We start from the raw sequence: 26,207 nt of genomic DNA, 5'->3' as shown, positions 1-26,207 counted from the left end.
ATTTCTCAGAATATGTAAACTACTCTGAGCTGAAGATCTTTAACATCACTGGGGTACAGTACCTATTTTTATCCTCTAGTCTCTTTCCTCATGTTTCGAAAACATTCATGCTGAACTCATTCCCTTTTATATTAAGCATAGTAGTACAGTGTTTTGGTTTCAGTGTAATTACAAATCTGACTTCTTTCTGGTCCTTTTCCAGTTTGAATCACTAGCAACACTAACACCAGCCCAAACTGCTGACATGCTACTGAGCTCTGGTGCACTGAGCAACACAGGCCAGATAGATGCTGTCTTTGACCACTTGGAGACTGGTAACTCCTTCCAGAACATCGACGTATTTCTGACGGAACTGGCCCAAAGCCCAGAGGTGAGCGCCTTGAGATGCAAATCCAAAGTCCACTGAATTGTTTTATATATGACCAAATGCAACACCTTAGTGCTCCTGGATGGGAAATTTCAATTATCTCTTTTGTGCATGTCCAGCTTCCAGATATCACACCTGCAGTACGGGATGTCATGATGAATCGGACCTTCTCAGTCATCAGGGAACAATTCCATGAATTTGATAAGCAGGACTGGGCCGATTGGTTCACTGTCAAGCTGACAGTTCTCCTTCCCAGTTTCACCGGCGAGATGCTTTCCATTACACTCTCTTACGTCAATTGCACCGAGTACCAAGTCATGTGAGTCATTCACCAGTTTCACTGTGAAAATTTTGATGCATATTGTCTTTTTGGGACAACGTGAATGTAACCAAACAACTGAGTCTGACAGATGTACCGGAGAACTGTAAAGCACTCATCTCCACTTTGTCTTCTTTTATAGTGTTGTTGGAATGGACAAGGTCTTCCCAGAAATGACATCTGATCGAATCCAGGAAATCACCAAGGCTTTGGTTGCATACCTCAAGGAAGCCATTTTCCAAAAGCATGATCCAGGTAGGATTGCAGCAACCTGAAATTGTTCATGTGGATACATTTTGTTATGACAATTCTTGTCTTTTGCTATTCAGCAGCTTAACGTATGTTAAACAAGTCATTGATCTGGATATAAACATTTTCTTACCCTTCAGCCTGCCTGGAGAATATCAATGATGATTCTGAGTGGCTGTCCGTCAATTTTGGAGATTTTTCTAATTATATAAATTATTCAGATTTAATGGATTTCAACATTACTGGGGTATAGTATTTTCCCCTTAAAATTTTCCCTTTCTTTTTCACACACTGTATCAAAACATATTCGTATTTCATAAGTTTTGCTACGTATCTTATTACACTGAAGTAATCTTATATGTTTTTAAACATGCTTTGATCTGTTTTTAGGAGGATAGTATTCTCACTCAGAAACAGTTGGCGCAGTTCGTAGCCACTCCTGGGGAGCTGAAGCGACCAGATGATATCATCAAAATTATGGCAATGATTCATTTCTCCTTTATAGGACCATTCTTTGACATTGTATCTCCAGTTATTCAGGTATACATTGTCATCAAATGTTACAAGCAAGTAAAAATGGAATGATAACCATATATTTGTGTGTTATCTGTTTTCTAACTGTTGCAAAAATGCAAGTATAGCTACATAAATATACATGTTGTTGCCCCTTTTGTGTGTTTGTTTATATTGTATTTACTCAAATGCTCGTTTGTTCATTTCTTTTTTTGATTCATGATTGCAGAAAAATGAAGGAAACTACAGCCAAGAAATAAAATCAACATTGCTCCAAGTGGTGTTTGACAGAGGGAATTTGTCATCACCTGGTGTCTCAAACAACGAAATTCTTTTATGGCTTAAATTAAGGCTGAGGCCTTTGCTCCCAAGTCTGAATTCATCTCAGGTGGCTCCTTTCTTTAACATTGTGAGGAACAGGAACTGCAACATAAGCCAAGAAGCGTAAGTGCTGAAATAATCTTTACCTTTATTGCAACTCTGAGGTTAAGAGTTTTCCTTCTGTGCTGTTTGATGTTCATAAGTTTTTCCTGCTTTTGAATTTTCAGTATTGATATACTTAACCAAGTTCACTCTTCACTGAATGATGCTACACAGAAAGAAATCTACAATAACATAATGCTCTTACTCCAAGGTCTGTCAATTCAGATATATTCATATCAATATGAAGTATTAATCATTGTGTGTGTGTGTGTGTGTATATTTGATATATATATTGGAACAACATAGCTTTTTTCAAGAATTTCTAACTGTTGTTTGTTTGCAGAACCAAGTGCAATGCAGTGCTATACAAATGGCAGCTTCTATCTGTTCCTGAAAAAATATTTCAATGACTTCGGATTTCCTGATTTAACCGACTTTCTTTTGTTAATGCCAAAAAGACAACAGCCCAAGGTATTTTTTTTTCTTGAATTTGACATTCTGGTGTAGCAATCAATTTTATATTTCAATACTATTGCATTATCCAGGACCATGGCAGACTTTTAAACTTGTTATTGTTGTTCTGCAGCTGATCAACTCCATTCTTGAATCTGAGCTGGAAATCTTGCTTCAGCAGCCCGGTTTTGTTGGAAACACCACAGATCTATGTATTTTATTAACAAACTACAAAAGTATCAGCCACTTCTTGGAAATTGTAAGTACATGATAATATTAGCTAAAGTACTAATTAGAGATCCAGTCCCATACCCACTGTTGCTTTCGGGCCAATACTAGCAATGTAGGCTGGATCAGATATTAGCGGGGGGAGGGGGGGTTAAAGACCGATCCAGTTACCTATCAGATATAATAGTGATAATGCTCATAGCCTTAATGCAACATACCATAAACAGAACTGAGTCATGTGATTTCTAGTTGCTCAGCAACGCATGTGCGTTGGAGGTGTTAATATTAAAAGTCTTGGCTTGGGTATGCCACACATCATTGTTTTGACAACCAGTCTGACTCATGTGTTAGCTGTCTTTGTGACCTTGAAATCTCGCTTTTCTTGCAGTAACTTTTTAACTTTTCGGTACCGTTAATTTCAAGTATGTTTTGCTGCTAGCTGCAGGAAGGTGGGTTTGGACATTCAACTCCACCCACATCCAACCTGAGCCTGTCAATCATGCTGTACGTTCAAGAAGCACTTTGCAGCTCTTGATTTACGCGTGTCACAAGGACATTCTCAAGAAGCACTTTTCCAATTTCTTTGTTAGTTGTGCGAACATCATAGACTGTACTTACATGATATGCACAACATGGGATACTGTTTTACAGTGAACCTTTTCCTATTTAATAAGTAAAAAGATCCACTCTAAAATAATGATAAAAAGTACAGTATCGTAAGTACATAAATATAGTTATTATCAAGTACAGTATTATTATTGAAAATCTTAGAAGACCACCATCACATAGGCTGTGGTCCCTCACTGACTGAAACGTCATTATGCAGTGTGTGACTGTGCATCATTGTTGGTCACAGCCACAACAGTCGCATGGTGGTCTCATTAGGAATTAGATGTTTTAAGATTATATTTTTTGTTTGTTTTATGTCACCCATATGATGACCAGAACATATTATATATTATATATATATAATATTTGCCCATATTGATTGGTTAATATGTGGATTAGTATTAATACAGCCAAAGAATGCAAAGCAGTAATAAAATCCACTGCTATCAAGTACACAGTGCCTTGCAAAAGTATTCAAGTCATCATTATTTTCTGTTGACTTTTTCCCAATCAGTATTTTTAATGCAAATAATTATCCTCTAGTATATTTCCAAAGGCAATGTACGTTATTTCTGTGCTAACATTAAAATTAAAGAAATCAAAAACTTATTTCCATAAGTTGAATTAGGTTATACCTATGGTTAAAGCAAATATATAAAATTAATTTCTAAGGGTCATTAGCCAGGTTGTGAAATAAAATAAAAAATTTAAGCCAAAGAGACAAGGTGATTAATTAAGATGCTAATTGAGTGAGAAAGAGAAAGTGTTTAGTTGGCCAGTTGAGCACCACTGGATCTATAAGAGGATCAGAGGGGAAGTTACCTTACATTCTATCCCTCTATCCATAAATCTGTGTAAATATGGTAGCTTCAAAAAGTTAAAAGTTAAGTTAAAAAAAAATTAAATGGGATGTGTACTTCTGACACCTGGAGTACAGCCAACAGCAGGGTTCGAATTACAAAGTGGCTTTCGGGGGAGCCGTATTTACCGATCCTCCCTGACTGACTTTAACGCTTTTGGTGCATGTTCGGGCATTTTAAACAGTTATGTTTTGAACTTGAAGTTAAGCTAACATTCAAATACCAACTCAGTGAGAAGTTCGAGTGGTGACGTAAACGTAGTACCGTAATTTTCGGACCATAAGACGCACCGGACCATAAGACGCACCTAGTTTTAGAGGAGGGAAATGAAGAAAAAAAAAATTCTGAACCAAATAGTGTCCTAAAATATTTTATGTCAACCATCCTTACCTGGCCACATCCCTCCCCCCTTTTATGGCGCTGATGGGGATGTATCTGGATCGCGTTTCACCGCTGCGTTGTTCAGCAAATTACCATGCGAATGCGATTTGAATACGCGCTAATGCGGCTATTTAGAATGTGAATAGCGATCTTCGGGTGACAGCGGTACTACACACCCCCGATGCAGGTAAAACAAAGTAAGGTGACATGGTTTGATTTAAAAAAAATTTTTTTTAATTTAACGTAATTTTGAAAAGACAGAAGCCAGCGTTTTTTCATTATTCTACATTAAGATTTCAGTGAGATATAAACTGAAATAGACGCGAAAAGTACGCTGTACAATGCACTCGAACCAAGAAGGTTAAAGCACGTGAGCAGAGCAATATTCGGACCATAAGACGCAGGGACTTTTTCCCCCCACTTCTGGGGGAAAAAAAGTGCATCTTATGGTCCGAAAATACGGTAATTTCAGTGCAGCGCCGCCACGCATGGATGGTCACAGCAGGAGACAGCGGAAAATAGTGTTCGGAAATAGTAATGTAATGAGCGAATAAACACACAACATTGACACATTTTTAATATCATCATTTATTTCAGGAACCTTAATGTACAGAAAATCAAAATCTATATGCGACACAAAAAATGGAAAGTGTTTTAGAGCTCCCCCTAAATGTCTCAAAGTAGGCTTTCAGGGGAGCCCAGGTCCTTTTCAGGGGAGCCGAGCTCCCCTTAGCTCCCCCGTAATTCGAACCCTGGCCAACAGTATCTAAATCTATCCTTAAATTCACCTTAGTACTATCGTACTATCACCTCGTTGTACTATGGCATGTTGAGCTAAATGCAGCAACAGTGGGAATGAAAGTCTGATAAAACTTGAAATGTAGTTCAGTCACATGTGTGCAGTCAATGTCACATGTGTGTGTATTAATGACAAGGAAACACAGACACGGTAAGTGCTCCCGCACCCAATGCAGCCCGTGGGAAAAGATACAGAAGCATACTCTTAATATCAAAGCACAGAAACATTGCTGACTTGTTTTTATTAAATGTTACTTTTGAAGAATATTTGCCCAAACTTAAGATGCAACTTGAAATATGTTATTTAAAAAGTAGTTGATGTTCCAGTAGCAAAAAAGAAAGTGAATTAACAAACATACTGAAAGACTTACGAAGAGGAGCCCGTGTCCAGGTTTCCACACAGGAAACAGCAAGCAGTCTTTGGATGCTGCATCATCTTATAGGTGTTAAAAAATAAATATAACATATAACATTTTTCTTTTCCCAGGGCCACACTTTTGGTATTGCACATTTCTGTAACACAGTTATCAAAGATAGTGTAACTGCACCCAAATTTGGCATATTGCAATGCTGGGTGTTGCAATACGATAAAACACCATTTGCCAGTCATGTCCCTGTTATGAATACAGCCACAACATCAATCAACTGCTTATTTTCTTGCATAATTAACAGTTATAACGCAGTATTTTTTACACAAATTCCATCCAGGGTTGTGTCTGTTGTTGGCATAAATTGTCCTTATATCTGTCACATTCTCTATAACTTTTAGTAAAACAATTTGGTAATCATAATCAAAAAACAAAAATAGTAAAAACTCAAAACCACCTCTTAAATTTCTGTTTTCTACATATATATTTTAGAATATTTTTATTACTGACAATGAAATAACTAATAGCTCCGGAATTATACTGGGATACAAACTTTATTATTGTTTATTATTGTTCAGTTCTGTGAGTTCGCTTCAGCTCACATTTTGGCTTCCACTTGAAGATGTGTTGGACATGGGTGTGGCTTTTCCCGTTACGGAAAAACTTCAGTGTAATAAGATACGTAGCAAAACTTATGAAATATGAATACATTTTGATACAGTGTGAAAAAGAAGGGGAAAATTTAAAGGGGAAAATACTATACCCCAGTAATGTTGAAATCCATTAAATCTGAATAATTTATATAATTAGAAAAATCTCCAAAATTGACGGACATGTCCCGTCTTCCTGCAGGTTGCAGCCAGAGGCTACTCATTAATTTTTCATTTACTAATAATTGGTGCAAAATGTAATGTTCTCAGTGCGTACAGTACTAACTTTGTACACAATTATGTTTGTATGTTATATAAAAAGGGCTTGATAAGAAATAGTAATTTGACATGCACAGTGTACAGTGCAGTACTGTTTGTTCATAAATTGGTAATATACAGTATAGACTTTTTATATTATCTTTCAGGCTAGCAGACAATGAGATTAGGGTTGCCCAAGTATTATTAGCAAATTTTCACATTCGCAGGCATCTTCTCACCCCGAATCTCGTGAATGTAAAGGGATTATTGTACTTTATGCAGATGAAAGAAAAAGCAAAACTGCAGGGTGCAATGTATGCAAGGCTAGTGTTGATGTCTGAACACAGTAAAATTTGTACAGACTACATGTCTTCAGACTTGTATTCTTTGTAAAGTTTGGTTAATTGCTACTTAAAAGTTTTGTCTGCACTCCATTGTAGCTTTCTACTGAAGACTTATACAGTATGTACTTTTTGAGTAGGAATGGTTAGTCGGGGATATTTTTATAATTAATTTCTTTATTATATTTAATTTGGCTGCAGCACTAAAGGCAGATTATTTGCCATGTTAATCGAAGTGTATTGATACAAATGTCTCATTTAATGCTTAGTAGTTGATAAAGGGGGAATAAAATCAAATTGATATTGGTATTGACAGATAGATACTCAAAATTTTTATATCGGGATTGAACCAGAAAAAAATTATATTGTGTCATTTGTCATTTGTAGTACTAATACTTAAATTATTGATGTTTTGATTTTGTGTGAGTGGTGTAGGCTGGATTGGTCTCAGTTTTTCTTTCATAGCGTAATGTTCTGAATTTTTGACAAAAACTTTGTTTTTTTGCAGGTGAATGTTCCAGATTCCTTGAGACAACAAATCTTATTTTGTGTGTGGCCTTTAGCCCTGAGTAGTGAGACACAAGTAGATGCTGATGCATGGTTTGACAACACACTGAAAGACTACTTGAAATTCCTTACAAAGGATCTGATCAGTTTCTCTGAAATACAAACTGCCAGCTGTCCATCGTTTTGGAAATTGTAAGCACTTTTTTTAAAAAGCTTATTGCTATGCAGAAACTGTCAAAGTGCCACAGACTAGGAATTTTCATAGTAATTTTAATTGAAGTAATAGAGGCAGAACATTTATTGTGCTGGATGGTTCTCCAGTTCTTGTATTACTGGAGAATTTTAATTTTTCAACAGCACATTTTCAGGTGCTCCCTGATTTGTTGGAGAATTTTATTGGAGTTGATTAATAAGTATATTTACTTTTATTGGTTTATTGTTTTTCAGCGTGTCCTACCTTGGAGAGAGTTACAACTACATCAACTCAGACTTTACCCAGAAAGATGTTTATAATACTATTAAAGACTATCTGAACTCAGGTAAATCATTTTTCGCGGAAAAATGCTTTGTTTTTTTATATTTCATAAAAATTGTATTGTTCAGATATGTTAAATGTTAATCTGAGTACCAATCATTACACATGTATTATGTTTGTATTTGTTTCTTTTCATTAAAGGCACAAAGCCAAAATGTTATGATTCTACTGATCCACAAATGAATTCAGCTGCTTGGTTTGTCAATAACCTCAATACATTCATCTCATTCATGTCTTTGGATGATCTCATCTCATTTGTCCCCACTGATGAAGTATGTTGTTTTCCTTTTATACTCACTCAAATAAATGATCAATTCTGCATGTGAATTGTAGTGAACAAATGTGGATGGTCCTGATATACATTCAAAATATATATATAAATGTCTTTTTTGAGTAATGTCTCATTTACCATAATATATTTATTGTTTGTTCTGACAGATGGGATTATTCTTGGTGAACCCTGAAGATATTCAACTCTTTAGCAGCCAAACACTACCTGAGGATGTCGTCTCTTTTTGCACCTCCCAAATTTATAAGTACAGCCCTAATTTTGACCCACTGAAGTAAGTAATTTTGAATAAGTGTATGCTTGTAATCATATTCACAAAATGCAAAGTTTTGAAAGCAAGCATGTCTAATACTAGTTTTTATCCTAGGTGATGGCAAAGCTCTCCTTTTTATCAGTTATATTACTGACTGTTCATTGAAAACAATGATTATTTGGATAAGTTTAGAGTATATATTTTGTATTAATTCTGTATGTATTCTCTTCTCGGAAACAGATACAGCTAACATTAATGAATTATTACAATTATATTGGGCCAAATCGTTTTAGCCTTAAACAAGAACAAAGCTAGCTAACAAAATGATTACACAGTCTAAATTAATTTTAGTAAATTCAAACTGGTGGGTCAACAGGACTAACCGTAACAGTATGTCATATAATAATAATAATAATAATAATAATACGTAATTTCACTTTTCTTTGTGCTTGTTTTATTTCTCATACTTTAGTCTCCCAGGTCAGTTTCTTTGTAAAGTCCAAATATCAGTGTACATGAATCAAAATCAGACTCAGAGCATCAGTATTCTGAATATACTGAACAAGTTCTGCAATAATTCTGAGGTGAGGGTTCTACTTCTTCATATATATAGAGTACTGTTTATAGTCATGATTACAAACTAACTATGAACACCTTCCTTTCAGAGTGCTGCAGCTTTGGTACAAAATATCCAGACGGTCAATGTAAATACCATCATAAACTTAGGACAGGATAACTCTGCGCTCACAGTCTCACAACTTTCCTCAACTTCAGTCAGTGTTCTTGTGTCCTCTCTACAAACACTGAGTAATGTGAGTGGCTGGAGCCTGGACCAGACCACTGCAATCATACATACCATCACGGCAGGGGGCTATAAGGTAAAGTCATTTTCTTTCATACTACATTCCATTTGTGGTCATCTTTTAGGGGTCAATTCCCCCATGCACTTAAGTCCTAAAAGCATGTAGCTGAGAATGATGCCAACTGTGTTTAGGAACAAATCCATGTACTTCAGCTTTTTTTCCCTCTTAATTCTGTAAACAAACAAATATACCAATAGATACAGTGTTAATGTTGGTATTATTAGTAGAATGGACTGAAAGTTTAGAATGCATTGCTCATAAAATAATAATGATATCAATTGCATAGTCTAAACAAACTTATACTGCTTAGCTTGCGAAGGTTTAATCCAAACCAATTTCTAGTCACTAAAAAAACCACTCGTCTACCCCATTAAGCGTAGAATGGTAACCAATTTGACGAGTGTCCTAGCCCAGGTAGTTTTGTTGTGGACCCTGAACCTAGTGTATCTAGTGTACAGGGGTTACACAATGAAACTGAAAAGTGGTTTTAGACCATAGTAAATTGTTGGTGCACTAGCATATCCACACGTTCTGTCCAAATATATGTCTTTTAATACACAATGAATAAATACTTAGCAAATAATATTCATCCAAATTTGTCATCTACAGATTGACAGTGCTGCCAGCTTGCTGTCGTTGGGAAGTCTAATAAGTGGTGTTCCAACAACAATGTTTGACAGCATTCCCACGTCTGAGATCATCATTACGTCTCAAAATAAAAATTTTATCAATAACATGATCCAAGCACCCGAAATTGTACAGGATGTTTACGTTTCAAAGGTAAGCCAATTATTAACAAAATACTGATTTCAATATCCGAAACTGTAATTTTCAGCAAATATATATATATATATACACGAGTAGTAATTATATTTCAGTTTATATTCTGATTAGTATTGCTTTTGTATCTTCCTTTAAGATTATCACCATCAGTCAAGACCCCAGTAAAATAATGCAGAATGTTCCTGATGAACTGGCCTCGAAAATACCACTACCTCTGTTGGTTTTCTCTGAAAACGATGTTCAAATAACTGCAATCAATGTGAAAGCATGGGATCAAGAACAGGTAATTCAACATAATCTTTCCTTTTACATTTTTTTAATACTGTGGTATGGGTGGAGTGGAGGCTCTGATAGGGATCCATGCCAGCAATTGGAAGGTTGTTGGTTTGAATGCCATTAGTGATTATACTCCGTGGGGCCTTTGAGTAAGGCCTTAACCTAGAATTGCTTTGTCCTGGGTATGACATTAACCTACATCCAGCCCTGCAAGCAGGTCCTCCAACTCACTGGGAGAATTTGGGGGTTGGTGGCAGGATGCACTGGGAAAATCTCACACTGCTCCATTCGGACTAGTGTGGTGCTGAGGTATCGCCCACTGCATGGCTGCACACAGGTTCTCATCCCTGAGGTGGTTTGTCGTGTGATGGGTGCAGCAATGCGCTGTCCTTACCTCTCTCATACTGTGAAGCTTTTGGACCAATAATGACTGGAGATGTTAAATACTTCGTTTATAAAATTTATAATAATTTTTTGACCATAGATCGCAATATCTCACATTCTGATACAGTATTTCTCATTTGCAGGCTATTGTGTTGTTCGGGACAATTGTAAATGCTACTGAGGATGTTGAAGAGTAAGTATTTATACATATATGCTAATCACTTGCAAAACAGATCTTAAATCTTTGGAAATTTATTATACTGACTATTATTGTTATTAATGCAGTTATTCCAGTTACCATATATAACTATTGTTAAAAGTAATTAAATAACATTTTATATTATTACAGACTTGCACCTTCCATATTGCAAGGATTTACGTGCAATGCAGTGAGCCATCTTGAAGTTTCCAAAGTTACACAGCTCATCCAAGCTTCCAGGTTAAGACCAGACCGGAAAAAAGTGAAGCTAACAGAAACGCAAGTAAGTGTACAATTATTTGTGTATAAATTGAAATTTTGCTAAATACCTGATTTGCAGATTAGGATAAGCTATTTTACATGTAAAATGACACGTGTAAATTGACAGTATAAGGCCTTGTACTTTAAGTGTCATTAATTAATCAAAATGTCTTTCTTTCATAGTTAACTTGCATGAACAGTTACATTCAAGATGAGGAATCGCTTAACTTTACAGAATATCCTTCAGACATGTTGCTATATTATAAGTAAGTTGGTTATGTTGCATGTTATATTGTTTTGTATAATTTGTTAGTGTCAAACTGTTTTTTTTTTTATTTTTAAAATTAACAAATTTAATCGTTACATAATATAATGCATTATTTTTGCTAGGGATGCACTGATACAAATACTAGCATCGGTATCAGATCCGATACCGTGCTCATGTCCTCGCAGTCATCCTTATGATAATGTGCCGATGCCTATAATCGATACCACATAATGACATACTACTGATCTCATTAACAAGCAAAATAAACAGGACAAAAATTCTGCAGTGCAGAAATACTTCAGAGTTAACAACGAAATCCAAAACATAGCAAACTATGCTCTACTAAACTATCAAGAGGAGGTATGAAATCAGGTTCACACAAGTAATCTAAATTAAACATCTAAACACTAAACATAAGAAATCACGAGTATCATGAAACTGCTACCAGCAGCAACAATCTGCAAAAACCCAATGTGCAGCAAACACTGGCACAGAGAGAGAAAATGTCAAACAATAAACTTTGTGTAGTAAAAATAACAGCAGCTCTTACCCAGAATCAATCTGGTGGTATGCAGAGAGAATAATGCTTTCTTAAGTGTTACACAGTATAAGAAGTTTGTGAACCACTGCTTTAGAGGTTTTAAAGTGACATGATTTTAAATCATAATTAACCCACCAAACCATCGTTTTCCACAGAGATGATAATATGTATATCTATATTGTCTGTATATCATTTTGTCCAGGCTTTCACATTTTTTTGGGCAAAAAATGTAGTGCCCCACTTGGTGCTGTAGTGGGAGGGTATTTCAATATCATTGTTTCTGCCAATATTTTTAGGTTAAAATATTGCATATTATTTTTAGACATTGAACAGCTGTGATTAGTATCAGTATTGGTGAGTAACAGAAAGTGAGCATCGGTACTCATACTTAGTCTGAAAAAAATGGTATTGGTGCATCTCTAATTTTTACAGTTTATGAAAACTAATAATTAGTAATGAAGAGTATTTGCCATAGCATTTTATGTATAGTGAATTTTAAGTTTTGTATTTTTGGTTTTGTAGCTATGCACAGGTTGGACAACAACAATGTAAGTCGTATTTCACTGCAATTGGAACAGCAGATTTTAGTATCCCCTCTGCAGTCCTCAATATAGATACCACTTTGCTGGATGAGGCGAAAAGCTGTCTTGTGAGTAATACATTTCTTTGATATCTTTGATTTGTGTAAAAACTGCATAGCTGGTTACTTTTGTGTGTACCTCTAAATACGGAAGGAATTACAATGCATAATAATAATACAATGCAAACAATTGCCCATTGTTTGAAATAATACCACCAGACTTTCAACAAATTTTGTGATTTATTCCAGGGCATTTCAGGCACAATCCTCAGTGCAGACAACGTGGAGGTGCTTGGGAATATGGTCTGTACACTTAATGGGTCCTATATTGAGAACTCTGATTCCCTGATCCTGGAGAAACTAAAGAACTGTAACAACTTCTCAATGGACCAAGTCACAGCTATGGAGAATCTGCTGTTTACTGGTGCAACCAAATATGGGTATTAAACATAGATATTGCTAAATAAAGCATATTTTCCATCATACATTAATCTTTCAATAACTCCTGGTCAGCGTCATGGAGTAAAGTATATTCTTGTTCATTTAAATAGACAAAGAAAAGATGTCAATATATAAATTATGAAAATAGATGATGGAAGTATGAAATATATGCATATAAATCTAATGTTTAAGTATATATATTTTTAATATATATATTTTTTTCTTTTCCATTTTAGAAATGCCTCAGCATGGAATGTACAAACCCTGTACAATCTTGAAACACTTCCATTGTACCTAACAACGCAATTCTGGAGCATGTTCGGACAGGTATGTTTTTCAAAAAGTAACTTTTATTTCTAATGGTTGAAAATTATTAAGAAGAAACCAACAATGCTGTTTGTTTTTGGCAGTCTGTGAAACAACAGTTCCTGAGGTCATTCCTGCCACAATTAAGGAAAAATGGAGTTGACATAGAAAAACTGAGAAATTTGTTTGAGATGCTGAATTCTGTTAGAAGTAAACGGGCTGCAGGTAAGTTTATTTAACTTCTTTATCAAAATATATATTCTATGACATTTTCAAATAAATGTTAACTATGCTTGTTTTTTCATATCACAGAATGCAATGGTAACAGCATTACTCAGATTCAAATAAACGACGCATCTTTCCCGTTCGGATTTGGGTTGACGGACTTCAACTGTATGGATGTTAAGCTTGTGATAGACAATTTGGCAACCTTGGCAACAAAAGTTGTTGCTACAGACCTTCAGAAAGCTGTTCTCGCCAAATTAAACCAGGCAATTAATTTCAATTCGTTTAATTTTTTCTATTGCATCTATTGACAAATTTACTGCTGTCAATATAAAGATTATGACCACTTATAATAAAAGATGATCAAGAACCGTAAATGTATATAAACAATGTAATGTTGTTCTTGTCATCCAGGCATACCCTTCAGGTATTCCAGATGGAAATGTTCAATTGCTTGGGTCAATTTCCCATGTGGCTTCATTAAGTGACATCAATAAATGGAACATCACTACAATTGATACACTGTCTGCTTTGATGAACCCGTCTCTCGGACAATGGGAACCAGATATGGTGATAATTCAGTGTTCTTCTGCTTTATTATTATTATTATTATTATTGTTGTTGTTGTTGTTGTTGATGATGTTGCTCTTGTTGTATTTTAGAGTAAGGCCATCATCACAAAGTACTTAGGAACTGCAGGCAAAAGTCTGGGAACACTTGAATTGAATTCAATCGGTGGACAAAACCTGTGTTGTCTGGATGTCAGTATACTTGAGACCATAAATTCAAGCAGCCTTGGGTAAGAAATGCCCCTGTAATAATGGGATAATGTTGAATTATACTTGAACAAGAGACTTCATGTGAATTTTTACCATTTTTTCCCAACAGCTATGCCAAACCTTTAGATATATCATCTTGCACCACTCAGCAAAAGAATCTGCTCTACCAAAAGGCCATCACCTTCTTTAGCACTTACAAGAGTAAAGCTGATGCTTTTTATCAATTAACCAGGCCGTATCTAGGTAAGACATAATTATAATACATATATAAGTGCATAGTCTACGTAAGCTTATTTGTGTGTGAAAGTAAAGTTTATCTAGTGGCAATATAAATAAAAATATTTTCAATCCTGTATAACCATTAATTTGACTGTCCTCTAAATCGCTCCTGTGAAAGGCATAACACCTTGGAAAACTGAACCAAGGTTTTCAGCATCAAACATTATAAAATAAATAATGGACTACTGTTCAGTAAAACTAAAATTCAATTAAATCCAAAAGAGGGTTTAGGGGCACACAACTTTCTAAATATCAAAGAAAATAAGGAGGCAAGCAAACAAAATAATACCTCTCTGCCTGGTCTGGTTCACTGCCAAAACCTAGTGGCTATTTTACAGATTTTTTATTCTTATTGTAATCAATAATACTTATTATTAAGGCAGTCACATTGCGCATACCCAAAACACATCAAAATAGCACACTTTGTAGTGATTCAGTACTGTAAATAACCCTTCATACGGCTGTTTACTAATATTAATTTTGCAATTATAGGTGGTGCGAATCTGCCAGACATAAGGAATCTCTCTGTCATGAAAATAAGCATGGATATATTGACTTTCCAGAACCTTAACACAGATGTTATCATGGTTAGTTTGCATTTTTCAACATTTTAACATTCTAAGTTTAAATATACTTCCAATGATATTTTGTACAAAGTGTACAATTACTTATTCATTTGCCAAGAAAAACATTGTGATTAATGCAAGTATCATTTTCTTTTTTAAGAATCTTACTGTGAAAGAAGTGCAAGGCCTCCTGGGTACATGCTTACCTGATCTGAAAACTTTTAAGAATGTTTCAATACTACATCAATGGATTGCAAATCAGTTTCAATCTGACCTGAACACCCTGAAAATTGGCCTCACTGGAGGAAGATCAGGACCTGTTCCAACAACTGCACCAGCTGGCAATTCTGCAAATAACTCCACAAAAAGCACAACCGCAACAACAACAAAACATGCATCTACAGCTGGTAACATTTGTGTAGTTGTATTTAAATATTCGAGGTGTTACATGATATTTGGTGGAATTACAAATAACTTTTTTTTCTTCTCATTCTGCAGGCAACGGGATCACGAACCCAAATAATGGAGGAATGCACCTAGCATCAAAACGTTGGGCTTTAACTGTTCTTATTGGGATAATCATAATTTCTGTGCAGTTGTTGTGGTGATTTTAATGTAGAATTGTACCTACAAAAGAAGCAATACATTCCTATTGTTATGCTGAATTGTAACAAGTAAATTAATCATTTGATCTTTGTACTCTTTAAAGTGTTCTTAAAAGTTTCACTCATGATTTTTATTATGATTTTAAAGGGCAAAATGGTATCTTGACAATGTTTTCACTAACAATTATATAGTACAATTACACATTATATGGTTATATAGTACACAATTTAGTCTTCTGTTAAGTGTGTTATCTATTAAGTAATCATGTAAACTTAGAGTAAAGATGTGTGAAATAAATAAAGTAAACATAATGTAACATCTATCAAATTTTAGAAAAAAACACATTCAAAATTTGTTATGGGAAAAAATGTTCCTTTCTTTCAATAAAATAAACATTTAACTCTAACCAGTCACTGTCTTTCAACATATTGTATCTGCATTATTATTGTTGTTTTATCATGGAATATCTGTCATTTTAGCTATCCCTTCATTTTCCCTATCTGCATATTGAGGAAGTATGGGGCACAGAAGTAGCAATTTTGAGACACAGAAGTTTCATATAACTTGATTCAGTACAGTAGCTCTGGCAGTAGCAGTAGTGCTCCCCTGTGGGCGGAGTTTACATGCAGTTAGGCAAACTGGCGTTTGTTTTAAATTTCCTTTATTGTATGATTGTGTGTGTGGGTGTATGTATGTGTGAGATCCCTGCCTTGGATAGGCATGCCATTCAGGGTCTACCCCAAGACTGTGCCCTGTGCTTCCTGTGATAGGGTCCAAACCCTCTCCCTCCAAAACTCTTAATGAACAAGATGTAAGGTGGTGTTTGATGAAAAACTTCACCATCACCTCAGGTAATGGTACTCAGATGACTAATAATTAAGCTTATTATAAACAAGGGAGATCTCAGGACAGTTTGGGATTCTAGGCTATGTGTGTTACAAAATCTGGGATCGGACACTGCTGTGGTTTATTTCCTTTGATACTTTCCATCCATTTTCTGTAAACACTTATCCTATTCAGGGTCAAGGGGTTCAGGAGCTGTCCTGGAGGTTGCGGGCACAGGGCAGGGAAGCTCTTGTGTTGATTACAGCCAGGAAGGAATACTGTTGTTGTCAGTTCAAAATCTTTAATAGAGGCCTAAATTAACACATGATAAAAGCATATCAATATAAATGGTATTGTGTCACCTGTATCTCATTTTGAAAATATACCGATATACTGTAAATATTTGATATACCACCCAGCCCTAATGGTCCATCTTGCTTCCTTGTTCCCCAGAAATGTCCATTGTGCTGTAACTGAATTTGCAGCATTTTGTTCTGCATGTATTTTAAGAATTTCAAAGTGATTTCCGAATTGGCAGAATATTGCCCTTAAGGGCCACTGTACCATTGGTTTCATTGAATCACTCCTGGTCCACCATCTTGTCAAATCAATTATGATTGGGAAGGCGGGCTTCATCAAAGATAACCAATCAGGAACTGAGAATTTAGTACCATTTCTATAGTCAAACTCCTTTCCATTGCAATCAGACTTTGTCACATACTGTATACCACTATTCTCATTCACAAATAGTATCATTCTGTCTTATCATCTTGGTCCTTGCACATGATTATTTACATTCACATGTACTATTTATTTCTGTATATAAATATTATATTCTCATACATATATTTGTTTCATATACACAACTAACTACCTTTACCCACACATACTGTTATCCTGTCACACTGACAATCAAGCAAGCATATAATGTGTTTAGGTATATAATATGTGCAGGCATATAATGTGTGTAGCTATAGTTTTTTTTTGTGCAAAAGAGAACAGTGTTGTATGTATGAGAGAATGACAGGAAATACGAATATGATATATAGAGTAAGGTGCGTATTAGGGCTGCAACAACTAATCGATTAAAATCAACTATTTAAATAGTTAGCAACTAATTTAATAATCGATTAGTTGGGTCTATGTTATTATACACGTAATTACAGTGGCTGCCCCCTAATTTGGGAGCAATAAGCTAACCAAAGCCGTGTTAGCAGTAAAGCACCATTAAGCTGGATGCTGACCGCCATAAAAGAAAAAGGAGACGAGAACCAATGCCGTGCCTTGAGTAGCTTACGTGATGAATTCTGGAAGAATTTAAAAAAACGTTTGAAAAATGGCGGAGGCGGACACAGGAGAGTCTTGTTTTAATTCTTCCAGAAACGGTAGTATTTGACGATAATTAGCTGGAATTAGGTCGGAGAGACATATGTATTATGTGACGTTGTGGAGTTTTTGGATTATTTTATGCAATTATTCAGATTAATTAACGCAAATCATTCAGTGGTGTAGTGGAGGGTAAATGCACATAAACGCCGTTTACGCACCTTTTTTGAGATCACTATGTTAAGGGATATGAATAGTTACCCACCGTTTTTACTGCTGTCACTGTGCATATAATTTACCCACCTTAAATTTCTTGTTAACTACTATACCATTGCTTCATTTCTTCATGATAGAAATTTAGAGTAATATCAAATGTTGTGGTACTCAAGACCAGTTTTTGAAGGTCTCGATCTTGTCTTTGAATCAGCCGTATTTGTACTCGTTCTTAATTGTTATGGACTAAGGGTTTTATTTCGAGACCAGCCGAGACCACAACTCTGAGAATATTCTAGTTATGGCCGATTTGCGAACGAATCGTTCTTTCTAACTCGGTTTTTTTAGGGAACGGGTTGAACCGATTCCTAAGTCTGAACGAATCGATTTTTAAAATTATTTTAAAACGTTTTTAAAACTGATCTTTGGCTATTCAACATCCAAAAGCATCCCCCACGATTTCGTATTTTTCATGTTCCGTTTGCGCTTGTCTTATCACATTTAGGTTTATTCTTATGTTCGTCACTTACATTCGTCATTTTTGCGTTCGTAGACTTCCGCCTGGTGCCGAGAACACCCGAACGGCCGAGTAGGCTACCTGGTCTCTAACTCGCTGACTCCAAAAAACCTGAGAGCCTGTTCGATGAACGAATCGAACATGCGGGTTGTCGGACACTGGGTGACTAAAAAAAATCTGTTCGATGAACGAATCGGGTTTTCAGACACTCGGTCGGTGAATCAAAAGAACGGTTGGCGAACCCATCCCAAGAGCCCTCGCGGCGTTTACTGCGGAAATGCAGTTACGCTGTTAAAAGGAATAAAATAAACGCAGCTCTTCATCATTTATCACAGCAGTAAATTATTGCATTTCTGTATAATAAAACTATATGTCTTTCATCAAAGAACAAACTAAGATATTTATTAACTTTGACGTTTACACAACAACGTATGCAAGTTTACTCATGCTCATTGTATGTGTATGTGTGATTGTATTGGTAATATTGCAGTTAACTGTGATGTAGTCCTCGATACTCATGCACATGAATTTGGCTTAAGTAAAGAAAATAAGAAATATATATACACGCGTGATTAATCAGCATCGACACCCTTTCTGTTTTTTATATATTGTTTTTTTTATTGTGAATAGTCAAGTTCAACATTTTTGTTGAACACCAGCGCTCTCTTTCATTCAAATAAAGTAACCTTGAGAAATGTATTATACGATCCTATGATTCGATCGTTGAGTCATATATGTATGGTCTGCGCAAAAAAAGACGAAAAAAAAGTGAATCATAGAATCGGTTTTAGAATCGATTCATTACAACCGACAGTTCGAAAGAATCGAATCAGTTAATTGAGCCGAACTTCCCATCACTAGAATATTCCTATTAATGAGCCGTTTACTGTCGGATTGGATAACTTCGCACTTCAAGTGCAACCAATGACGTTACTGCCGACCGCTTTACCCGCCCCGCCCCTTCACACACGCGCATGTGTGCACATGAACACAGGTGAAGTCGTGGTTGTACGAGAAAGATGTCAACACAATCGGCTATTATCAAATGTGGCTACATATACCACAAAGTGTTTACCCTACCATTCTATTAGGCGGGTGCCCCAAGTTAATTTTTATTTAATTTTATTTTCTATATAGCGCCAGATCACAACGGAAGTCATTTACGGCTACCTTTCCTATACAACAGGTGTATATCTTGTCCTTTTATTAAACAAACTTATTTACAGTTCATCACTGTAGTATGCGCATACAATCGGACATGTTTTAAAACGAAATTTGCCGCCTGCCGTTCGCGGGTTTTTACTCACCAATCGTCTTATTTGCGCCGTTCAGTCACTAAAATCTATGGCGTTTCACGAGAGCGCAAGCCGGTGCATTTTTAACGTAAAATGCGGAAAAGGCTTTTTCTCCGCAATAAATGTTTACTTTCTTTGTCCGTAATAAATGCAGACAGACTCCCTCGCGTGCTCTCTCCCCGTCACATATGTGTATCCAGTGGTGGAATGTAACAAAGTATTTATACTTCGTTACTGTACTTAAGTACATTTTTATGTATCTGTACTTTACTTAAGTAAAAATAATAATGCATACTTTTTATTTTACTCCATTACATTTTGCGGCAATTATCTGTACTTTCTACTCCACTACATTTCTACAATTTATGCCGTTACTCGTTACATTTTCTGAACGCGATTTCCTCAAAATCTTGCATGAAAAAATAGTTAGCCTATTGCGTTCTGGCGTTGTTTGCCATTTCCTACCAATCAGGTGGCTTTATTAGCTCCAATGATGGCAGAGCGCGCGTCAATTGGCAGCAGGAGCTGGTAGACTGGCTGGATTTCAAGAAGACGAGACGTTCAACATGGCTTCACACCACCACTAGTGTTTGGTTACTGTTGTGTTTCCCTTTTACTGCTCTTAACAGATGTGTTGAATAGTTTTGCAAGTACATAAATGATTTAAAGATGTATCATGTCCTGATTGGTTTATCTTAATGGTATATTAGTGGGTAATACCTAGTAGATAACTTGTCATCCACATAATTCTAAGTTAGGGTACACACAGTATTGCAGAGTATTGCAATAAGCACACCCAACTTTCCAATACACATATACTGTATAGTTGCTAGTAATTATTACGAGCAATGACATCGGTAGCGGCGTAAGTTAGTATATCTACTATTCTTTTACAAAATGGCACACCCGAGACGTTGAGACAAACCATTGTGTGAGTACTTTTACTTAAAAAAATACTTTAAAGTAAATTTAAAAGTAATTACTTAGTACTTTCACTTAAGTAAGATTGTTGATGTAGCACTTCTACTTTTACTTGAGTACATATTTTGCAGGATATTTGTACTTTTACTTAAGTACTACGCTTCAGTACTTCTTCCACCACTGTGTGTATCAACATTAAATAATATTAGAGAATTATTTAATAATATTCTTAGTAGCAGCAGCGGTAGTCTGTGCTTTTACTTTAAAAAACTGGAGTACTGAATACATTATCTAAAGCACCATGCTGGTTGCACTTTATAAAAAAAGATTTTGTGATTTTCATTACATTGATTCAGCTGCTACAAAATAAAAAAAAAAAATTGTACTCTTAATGTAGCATACATTTATTTTTTTATGTGAGTTGCTGGAAACAACCTTCGTACAAAGACAGTTTGGGTTATTAAAAAATGCTGGAAATTGAATTGGTTTTCGTACCCCCCCCCCCCCCCGATTAATAATTGATTTTTAGGGGGGGGATATTATCAACAGATTAATCGATTATGAAAATAATTGTTAGTTGCAGCCCTAGTGCGTGTAGTATAATGTATTACAGTATATCTCAAAGGGCCTCTCATATATTTCCATTTTGGCACATTTCTGAAAGGTTTTACTTACTTGACAAGACTTTAGGACAGCTACAATACCATGTGATTTTATTGAAATGCTATTGTGATTGTACATGATAACATATAACCAAATATCTAGCCAAACATTGTTTACATATCAAACAGATGTCAGAACAACAACGTATTCCCCGGACAGCCCCATCACCCCCGCCCCCCATCGAATCCTTAACCTCACACCACCCAACATCTACGATCTCCACCCCCCCGCCCCCCCAACACACACACACACACATCTATCTCTCCATAAAATCTTTATTAAGCTCTTAATTGAACTCTTTATTAAAAGCCCAACTTTGCATGCAGGGCTCCCGCTACAAATTTTGACATATAGTTTTATTATACAGAAAAATTCAAATGACTGTTGATATTTTGAGAACCATGTGACCTGAAAGCCCATTGCAACATACTGTACATTTCTACTTTTCATTTTAAAAACATCCTGTTACATTTAGGGCAGATTCTTGGTTGGTTAGGTCAACCATTATTTTGACTGCCATTGGTAGATGAAGCTTTGGCTGGAGCATCAGTGAAAAAGATGGCTAAATTTTGTGATATTTCATTAAATAATAGTGGCTACGGCAATGTTGGCATGGCAATCATTGACAGAGCATACATTCCTTAACCATCATAGTCACATGTATAAAAGTCAAAGCAGAAAAGCAACTTTGAATCAATTGGCTGCATGTATGTCTATGGTGTGGAAAATCCATCAGAATAAGTGTAGACCATTATGAAAATTAGTGGTCCGCTGAACAATGGAAGTGTCACATGGTCATCATTCCCTGGATAAGTGCTATGGATCAGTTCCTGGTGCGTACAGATCCATCGCCCTCCCCCCTCTCGGCTCTACTGATCACCACATCATCCTACTAGCAACAGTCTACACCCCGGTCATAAAGAGGACAGAGAAGACATCCAGCAGTGCACCAGTGACAGCATTGCAACTCTGCAAGGATGTTTTGAAACCACAGACTGGGACAACCTCCTTTCCACCTCCAGCAACATCAACGAGCAGGTGGACACAGTGTCCTCATACGTCACCTTCTGTGTGGACAGTGTCTTCCCCACCAAGAAGATTACCATCTTCCCAAACAAGAAGCCTAAAGAAGTACTAAAGAACTAAAAGAAATCCGAAATAAAAAGAAGAGGACATTCTTCACCGCCACTGAATCTGAGAAGAAGGAGGTAAACAGGGAGATTAAGCGTGCCATAAAGAATGCCAAGCTGAGGTACAAAAACAAGGAGGAGGAGAAATTCACACAAGGAAGCCTCAGCTTGGCAGGGGATCAAGAACATGGCCGCTGTGAACCATCCACAGGTCCGTGCAGGTGGCAGGTTACAGCCCAACAGCCCTCCCCAACAACCTCAACTCCTTCTTTTCTACATTCAAGACTGACAACACCTCCCGTCTCAAAGACATGGTCTCCTCCCTCATGCCCGCAGGAACAGAACTTTCCTTCGACACGGAGGTGGTGAGAGCCCTCAAAAGGACCAAGGTGAGCACAGCACCCGACCCAGACAACATCAGTGGCCGCGTCCTGCGGTGCTGTGCAGAGCGGTTGGGGGGCATGTTTCAGCGGCCGCGTCCTGCGGTGCTGTGCAGAGCGGTTGGGGGGCGTGTTTCAGCGGCCGCGTCCTGCGGTGCTGTGCAGAGCGGTTGGGGGGCGTGTTTCAGTGGCCGCGTCCTGCGGTGCTGTGCAGAGCGGTTGGGGGGCGTGTTTCAGTGGCCGCGTCCTGGGGTGCTGTGCAGAGCGGTTGGGGGGCGTGTTTCAGTGGCCGCGTCCTGCGGTGCTGTGCAGAGCGGTTGGGGGGCGTGTTTCAGTGGCCGCGTCCTGCGGTGCTGTGCAGAGCGGTTGGGGGGCGTGTTTCAGTGGCCGCGTCCTGCGGTGCTGTGCAGAGCGGTTGGGGGGCGTGTTTCAGTGGCCGCGTCCTGCGGTGCTGTGCAGAGCGGTTGGGGGGCGTGTTTCAGTGGCCGCGTCCTGCGGTGCTGTGCAGAGCGGTTGGGGGGCGTGTTTCAGTGGCCGCGTCCTGCGGTGCTGTGCAGAGCGGTTGGGGGGTGTGTTTCAGTGGCCGTGTCCTGCGGTGCTGTGCAGAGCGGTTGGGGGGCGTGTTTCAGTGGCCGCGTCCTGCGGTGCTGTGCAGAGCGGTTGGGGGGGGCGTGTTTCAGTGACCGCGTCCTGCGGTGCTGTGCAGAGCGGTTGGGGGGCGTGTTTCAGTGACCGCGTCCTGGGGTGCTGTGCAGAGCGGTTGGGGGGCGTGTTTCAGTGACCGCGTCCTGGGGTGCTGTGCAGAGCGGTTGGGGGGCGTGTTTCAATGGCCGCGTCCTGGGGTGCTGTGCAGAGCGGTTGGGGGGCGTGTTTCAGTGGCCGCGTCCTGCAGACCAACAGGACACAGAGAGTGCTGGTCAACAACACCTTCTCTCACCTCTCCATCACCTCCACTGGCTCCCGCCAAGGCTGCGTCCTATCACCTCTTCTGTTCATCCTGTACACCGATGACTGCAGGTCCTCCCACCCAGACTGTCATATGGTGAAGTACGCAGATGACACAGTTCTCCTGTCTCTGCTCTCTGGCTCCTCACATCAGCACAGCTCAGTGCTCAGTGAGTTTGTGGAGTGGTGTGACAATGCCTCCCTGGAGCTAAACGTGGAGAAGACCGAGGACATGGCGGTGACCTTCTCCAGTAAACAGAGGGAGCTGGCGACAGGATCTGTCAGCATAATCCACGGGCAGTCTGTGGAGGTGGTGGAGGAGTACAAATATCTGGGCACTATCTTCCACTTCACCCTAATGTTTGCCTCCAACACCGAGGACATTCTAAGGAGATGTTAGCAGCTGCAATATCTCCTAAGGAAGCTCAACAGCTTTGGGGTCAACAAGGTCATACTCAGAACCTTTTACTATTCCTTCATTGAGACTGTCCTCTGTTTTTCCATCACCTGCTGGTATCACTCCACCAGCCTGCAGCACAGGACCCGCCTGCCAACACAGTGAAAGTCTGCTCTAAGATCATCGGACTCCTCAGAGCACTTTCATCCCTGAGTGAGCAGCAAACTCTGAGAACAGCGTGCAGGATTCTGCAGACCCCCTCCCATGCTCTGTACCCAGAGTTTGAGTGGCTCCTCTCAGGACGACGGCTCTGCTGTCCTAACTGCAGTACACAGAGGAGGAGAGTGACCTTTGTTCCCAGGGCCGATCAACTCCTCAAGTCACAGACTTCTCTGCCCCCCCGCCTCCCTGCACTGGAACCCATCAGTCATTCTGCACTTGGGCCCCCCATGCCCACTAACAATACCTCCCTTTACATATTTATCAGTTCTTATCTACCTAATTGACTGCAATTTTGCACAGCATCTTTCAAATACTGTTGGACTTTATGTCATTGTGTCCTGTCCTTGATCAACTGCCTTGTGTGCCTTTAATTGCCACTTGGAGACAATAAAGTTATTTGTATTTGAATTTGAATTCATGTTCATATTTTTTGTATATATACTGTATATATATTTTGTATATATAGAATACAGGATGGATTGGATTGTAGTAAAAGGCCGTTTTCTAGGAGTCTTCTGGTACTTTCAGGCCATTAAATAGGCAAGGTTAATGTAAATCACTGCGAACCCATTGCTGAATACAATTCATTTCACATGAAGAGTTCCTTTGCAGATGGCAGTGGAAACTTCCAAGATAGCAATCCTCTAGAGGGCATCAGTGTTCATTGAATGGCTCAAAGAGCATAAAAATTATGTAAACTGTATTCCACTTTCATCCCTGTCGATAGATGGAAATTTAATGTAATACATAAGGGCAATTTTGAATAACATCTGAGTAACTGCAATAACAAAAGATTAACTGTTGTCCTGTGAGGTACCTGTACCTATCACACAAGCTATAGTGACTCTCAGCTTGTCTTCTGATTGTGTTGTGACTTTGGGTCTGCCAGATCTCTTCCTATCAGAGTTTTCTCCAGTTCCCAATGGCATTTTCACAGTTTTATTGGTTTACTCTATCACATACTAAAGGCATGCAGGTATACATTAGACAACTGCTTTTAACTGAATCACTTTTCTGGGGAAATGAAGCATTGTTTCAATGAGCTGTACCAACAAATTTGTCCACGTCTATAATATGAGAGTGAGAGTAAGTAATATACTGGGGTGAGTTTCCCGAAGCCTTCTTAACGCTACGTCGTTCTTAAGTTCTGTGTTAAAAGATAGAACTAACGAACGACGTAGAGTTAAGAAGGCTTCGGGAAACTCACCCCTGGTCTCCGAGTGTCATACACTGAGGAGTGAGAAACCAACCTTTTGACTACTGGATGGTGTACAAACACCCTGCATGATGAAATTTTGATTAATCAGTCCAAAAGACTTTTCCAGTTCTTCGGTAGTCCACATACCTGGTACTGGCAAGTACACATTCCCTGTATAATCCACTATAAGGTGCAGCATATCTTATACTAACACAGCAAATGCATGCATTTGTGTTGTTATGACAAGAAATTACCAGGCATTTAAATCCTTAAACAGCGAATCCATACTTCGTTTGTGGTATAAATGTTAAAATGCACTGTAATTTGTATCTACTAGTTGTAAAGCAGAGTGGTTAGCAGGAAGCATTCACTCTTAGAAAAGTTTATTTGTATCCTGAAAACCTACCAAATGTTTGC

The 26,207-nt window shown here is 37.9% G+C and overlaps 2 protein-coding genes across 2 annotated transcripts in view; both read left to right on the top strand.

The window, feature by feature from the left end:
• Positions 1-490: 490 nt before the first annotated feature.
• LOC111845464 (uncharacterized) lies at positions 491-16,168 on the top strand. Its single transcript, XM_023814896.2, has 30 exons — positions 491-686; positions 829-941; positions 1,076-1,182; positions 1,326-1,475; positions 1,678-1,892; positions 1,997-2,082; positions 2,215-2,342; positions 2,458-2,583; positions 7,326-7,516; positions 7,772-7,863; positions 8,001-8,131; positions 8,298-8,422; positions 8,874-8,985; positions 9,067-9,279; positions 9,874-10,044; positions 10,184-10,330; positions 10,851-10,900; positions 11,057-11,189; positions 11,351-11,433; positions 12,499-12,625; positions 12,806-12,996; positions 13,234-13,324; positions 13,408-13,528; positions 13,616-13,794; positions 13,943-14,098; positions 14,191-14,327; positions 14,417-14,550; positions 15,079-15,173; positions 15,313-15,559; positions 15,651-16,168. The coding sequence occupies exons 1-30, from the start codon at positions 520-522 to the stop codon at positions 15,758-15,760; spliced, it is 4,128 nt and encodes a 1,375-aa protein (XP_023670664.2). The 5' UTR covers positions 491-519; the 3' UTR covers positions 15,761-16,168.
• A 1,725-nt stretch (positions 16,169-17,893) lies between these two features.
• The window catches only part of LOC140590966 (uncharacterized), a 30,871-nt gene continuing 22,557 nt past the window's right edge, over positions 17,894-26,207 (top strand). Inside the window, exon 1 of the mRNA XM_072712807.1 lies at positions 17,894-17,968. The gene's annotated coding sequence lies outside the window, so the exon portion shown is untranslated. The remainder of the gene's footprint in view (positions 17,969-26,207) is intronic.

Source organism: Paramormyrops kingsleyae, chromosome 5, assembly GCF_048594095.1.
Source record: "Paramormyrops kingsleyae isolate MSU_618 chromosome 5, PKINGS_0.4, whole genome shotgun sequence".
In the NCBI taxonomy this organism is placed as follows: domain Eukaryota; kingdom Metazoa; phylum Chordata; class Actinopteri; order Osteoglossiformes; family Mormyridae; genus Paramormyrops; species Paramormyrops kingsleyae.
The sequence above is the reverse complement of the archived record's forward strand: the minus strand, read 5'-3'. Positions and strand labels throughout refer to the sequence as shown.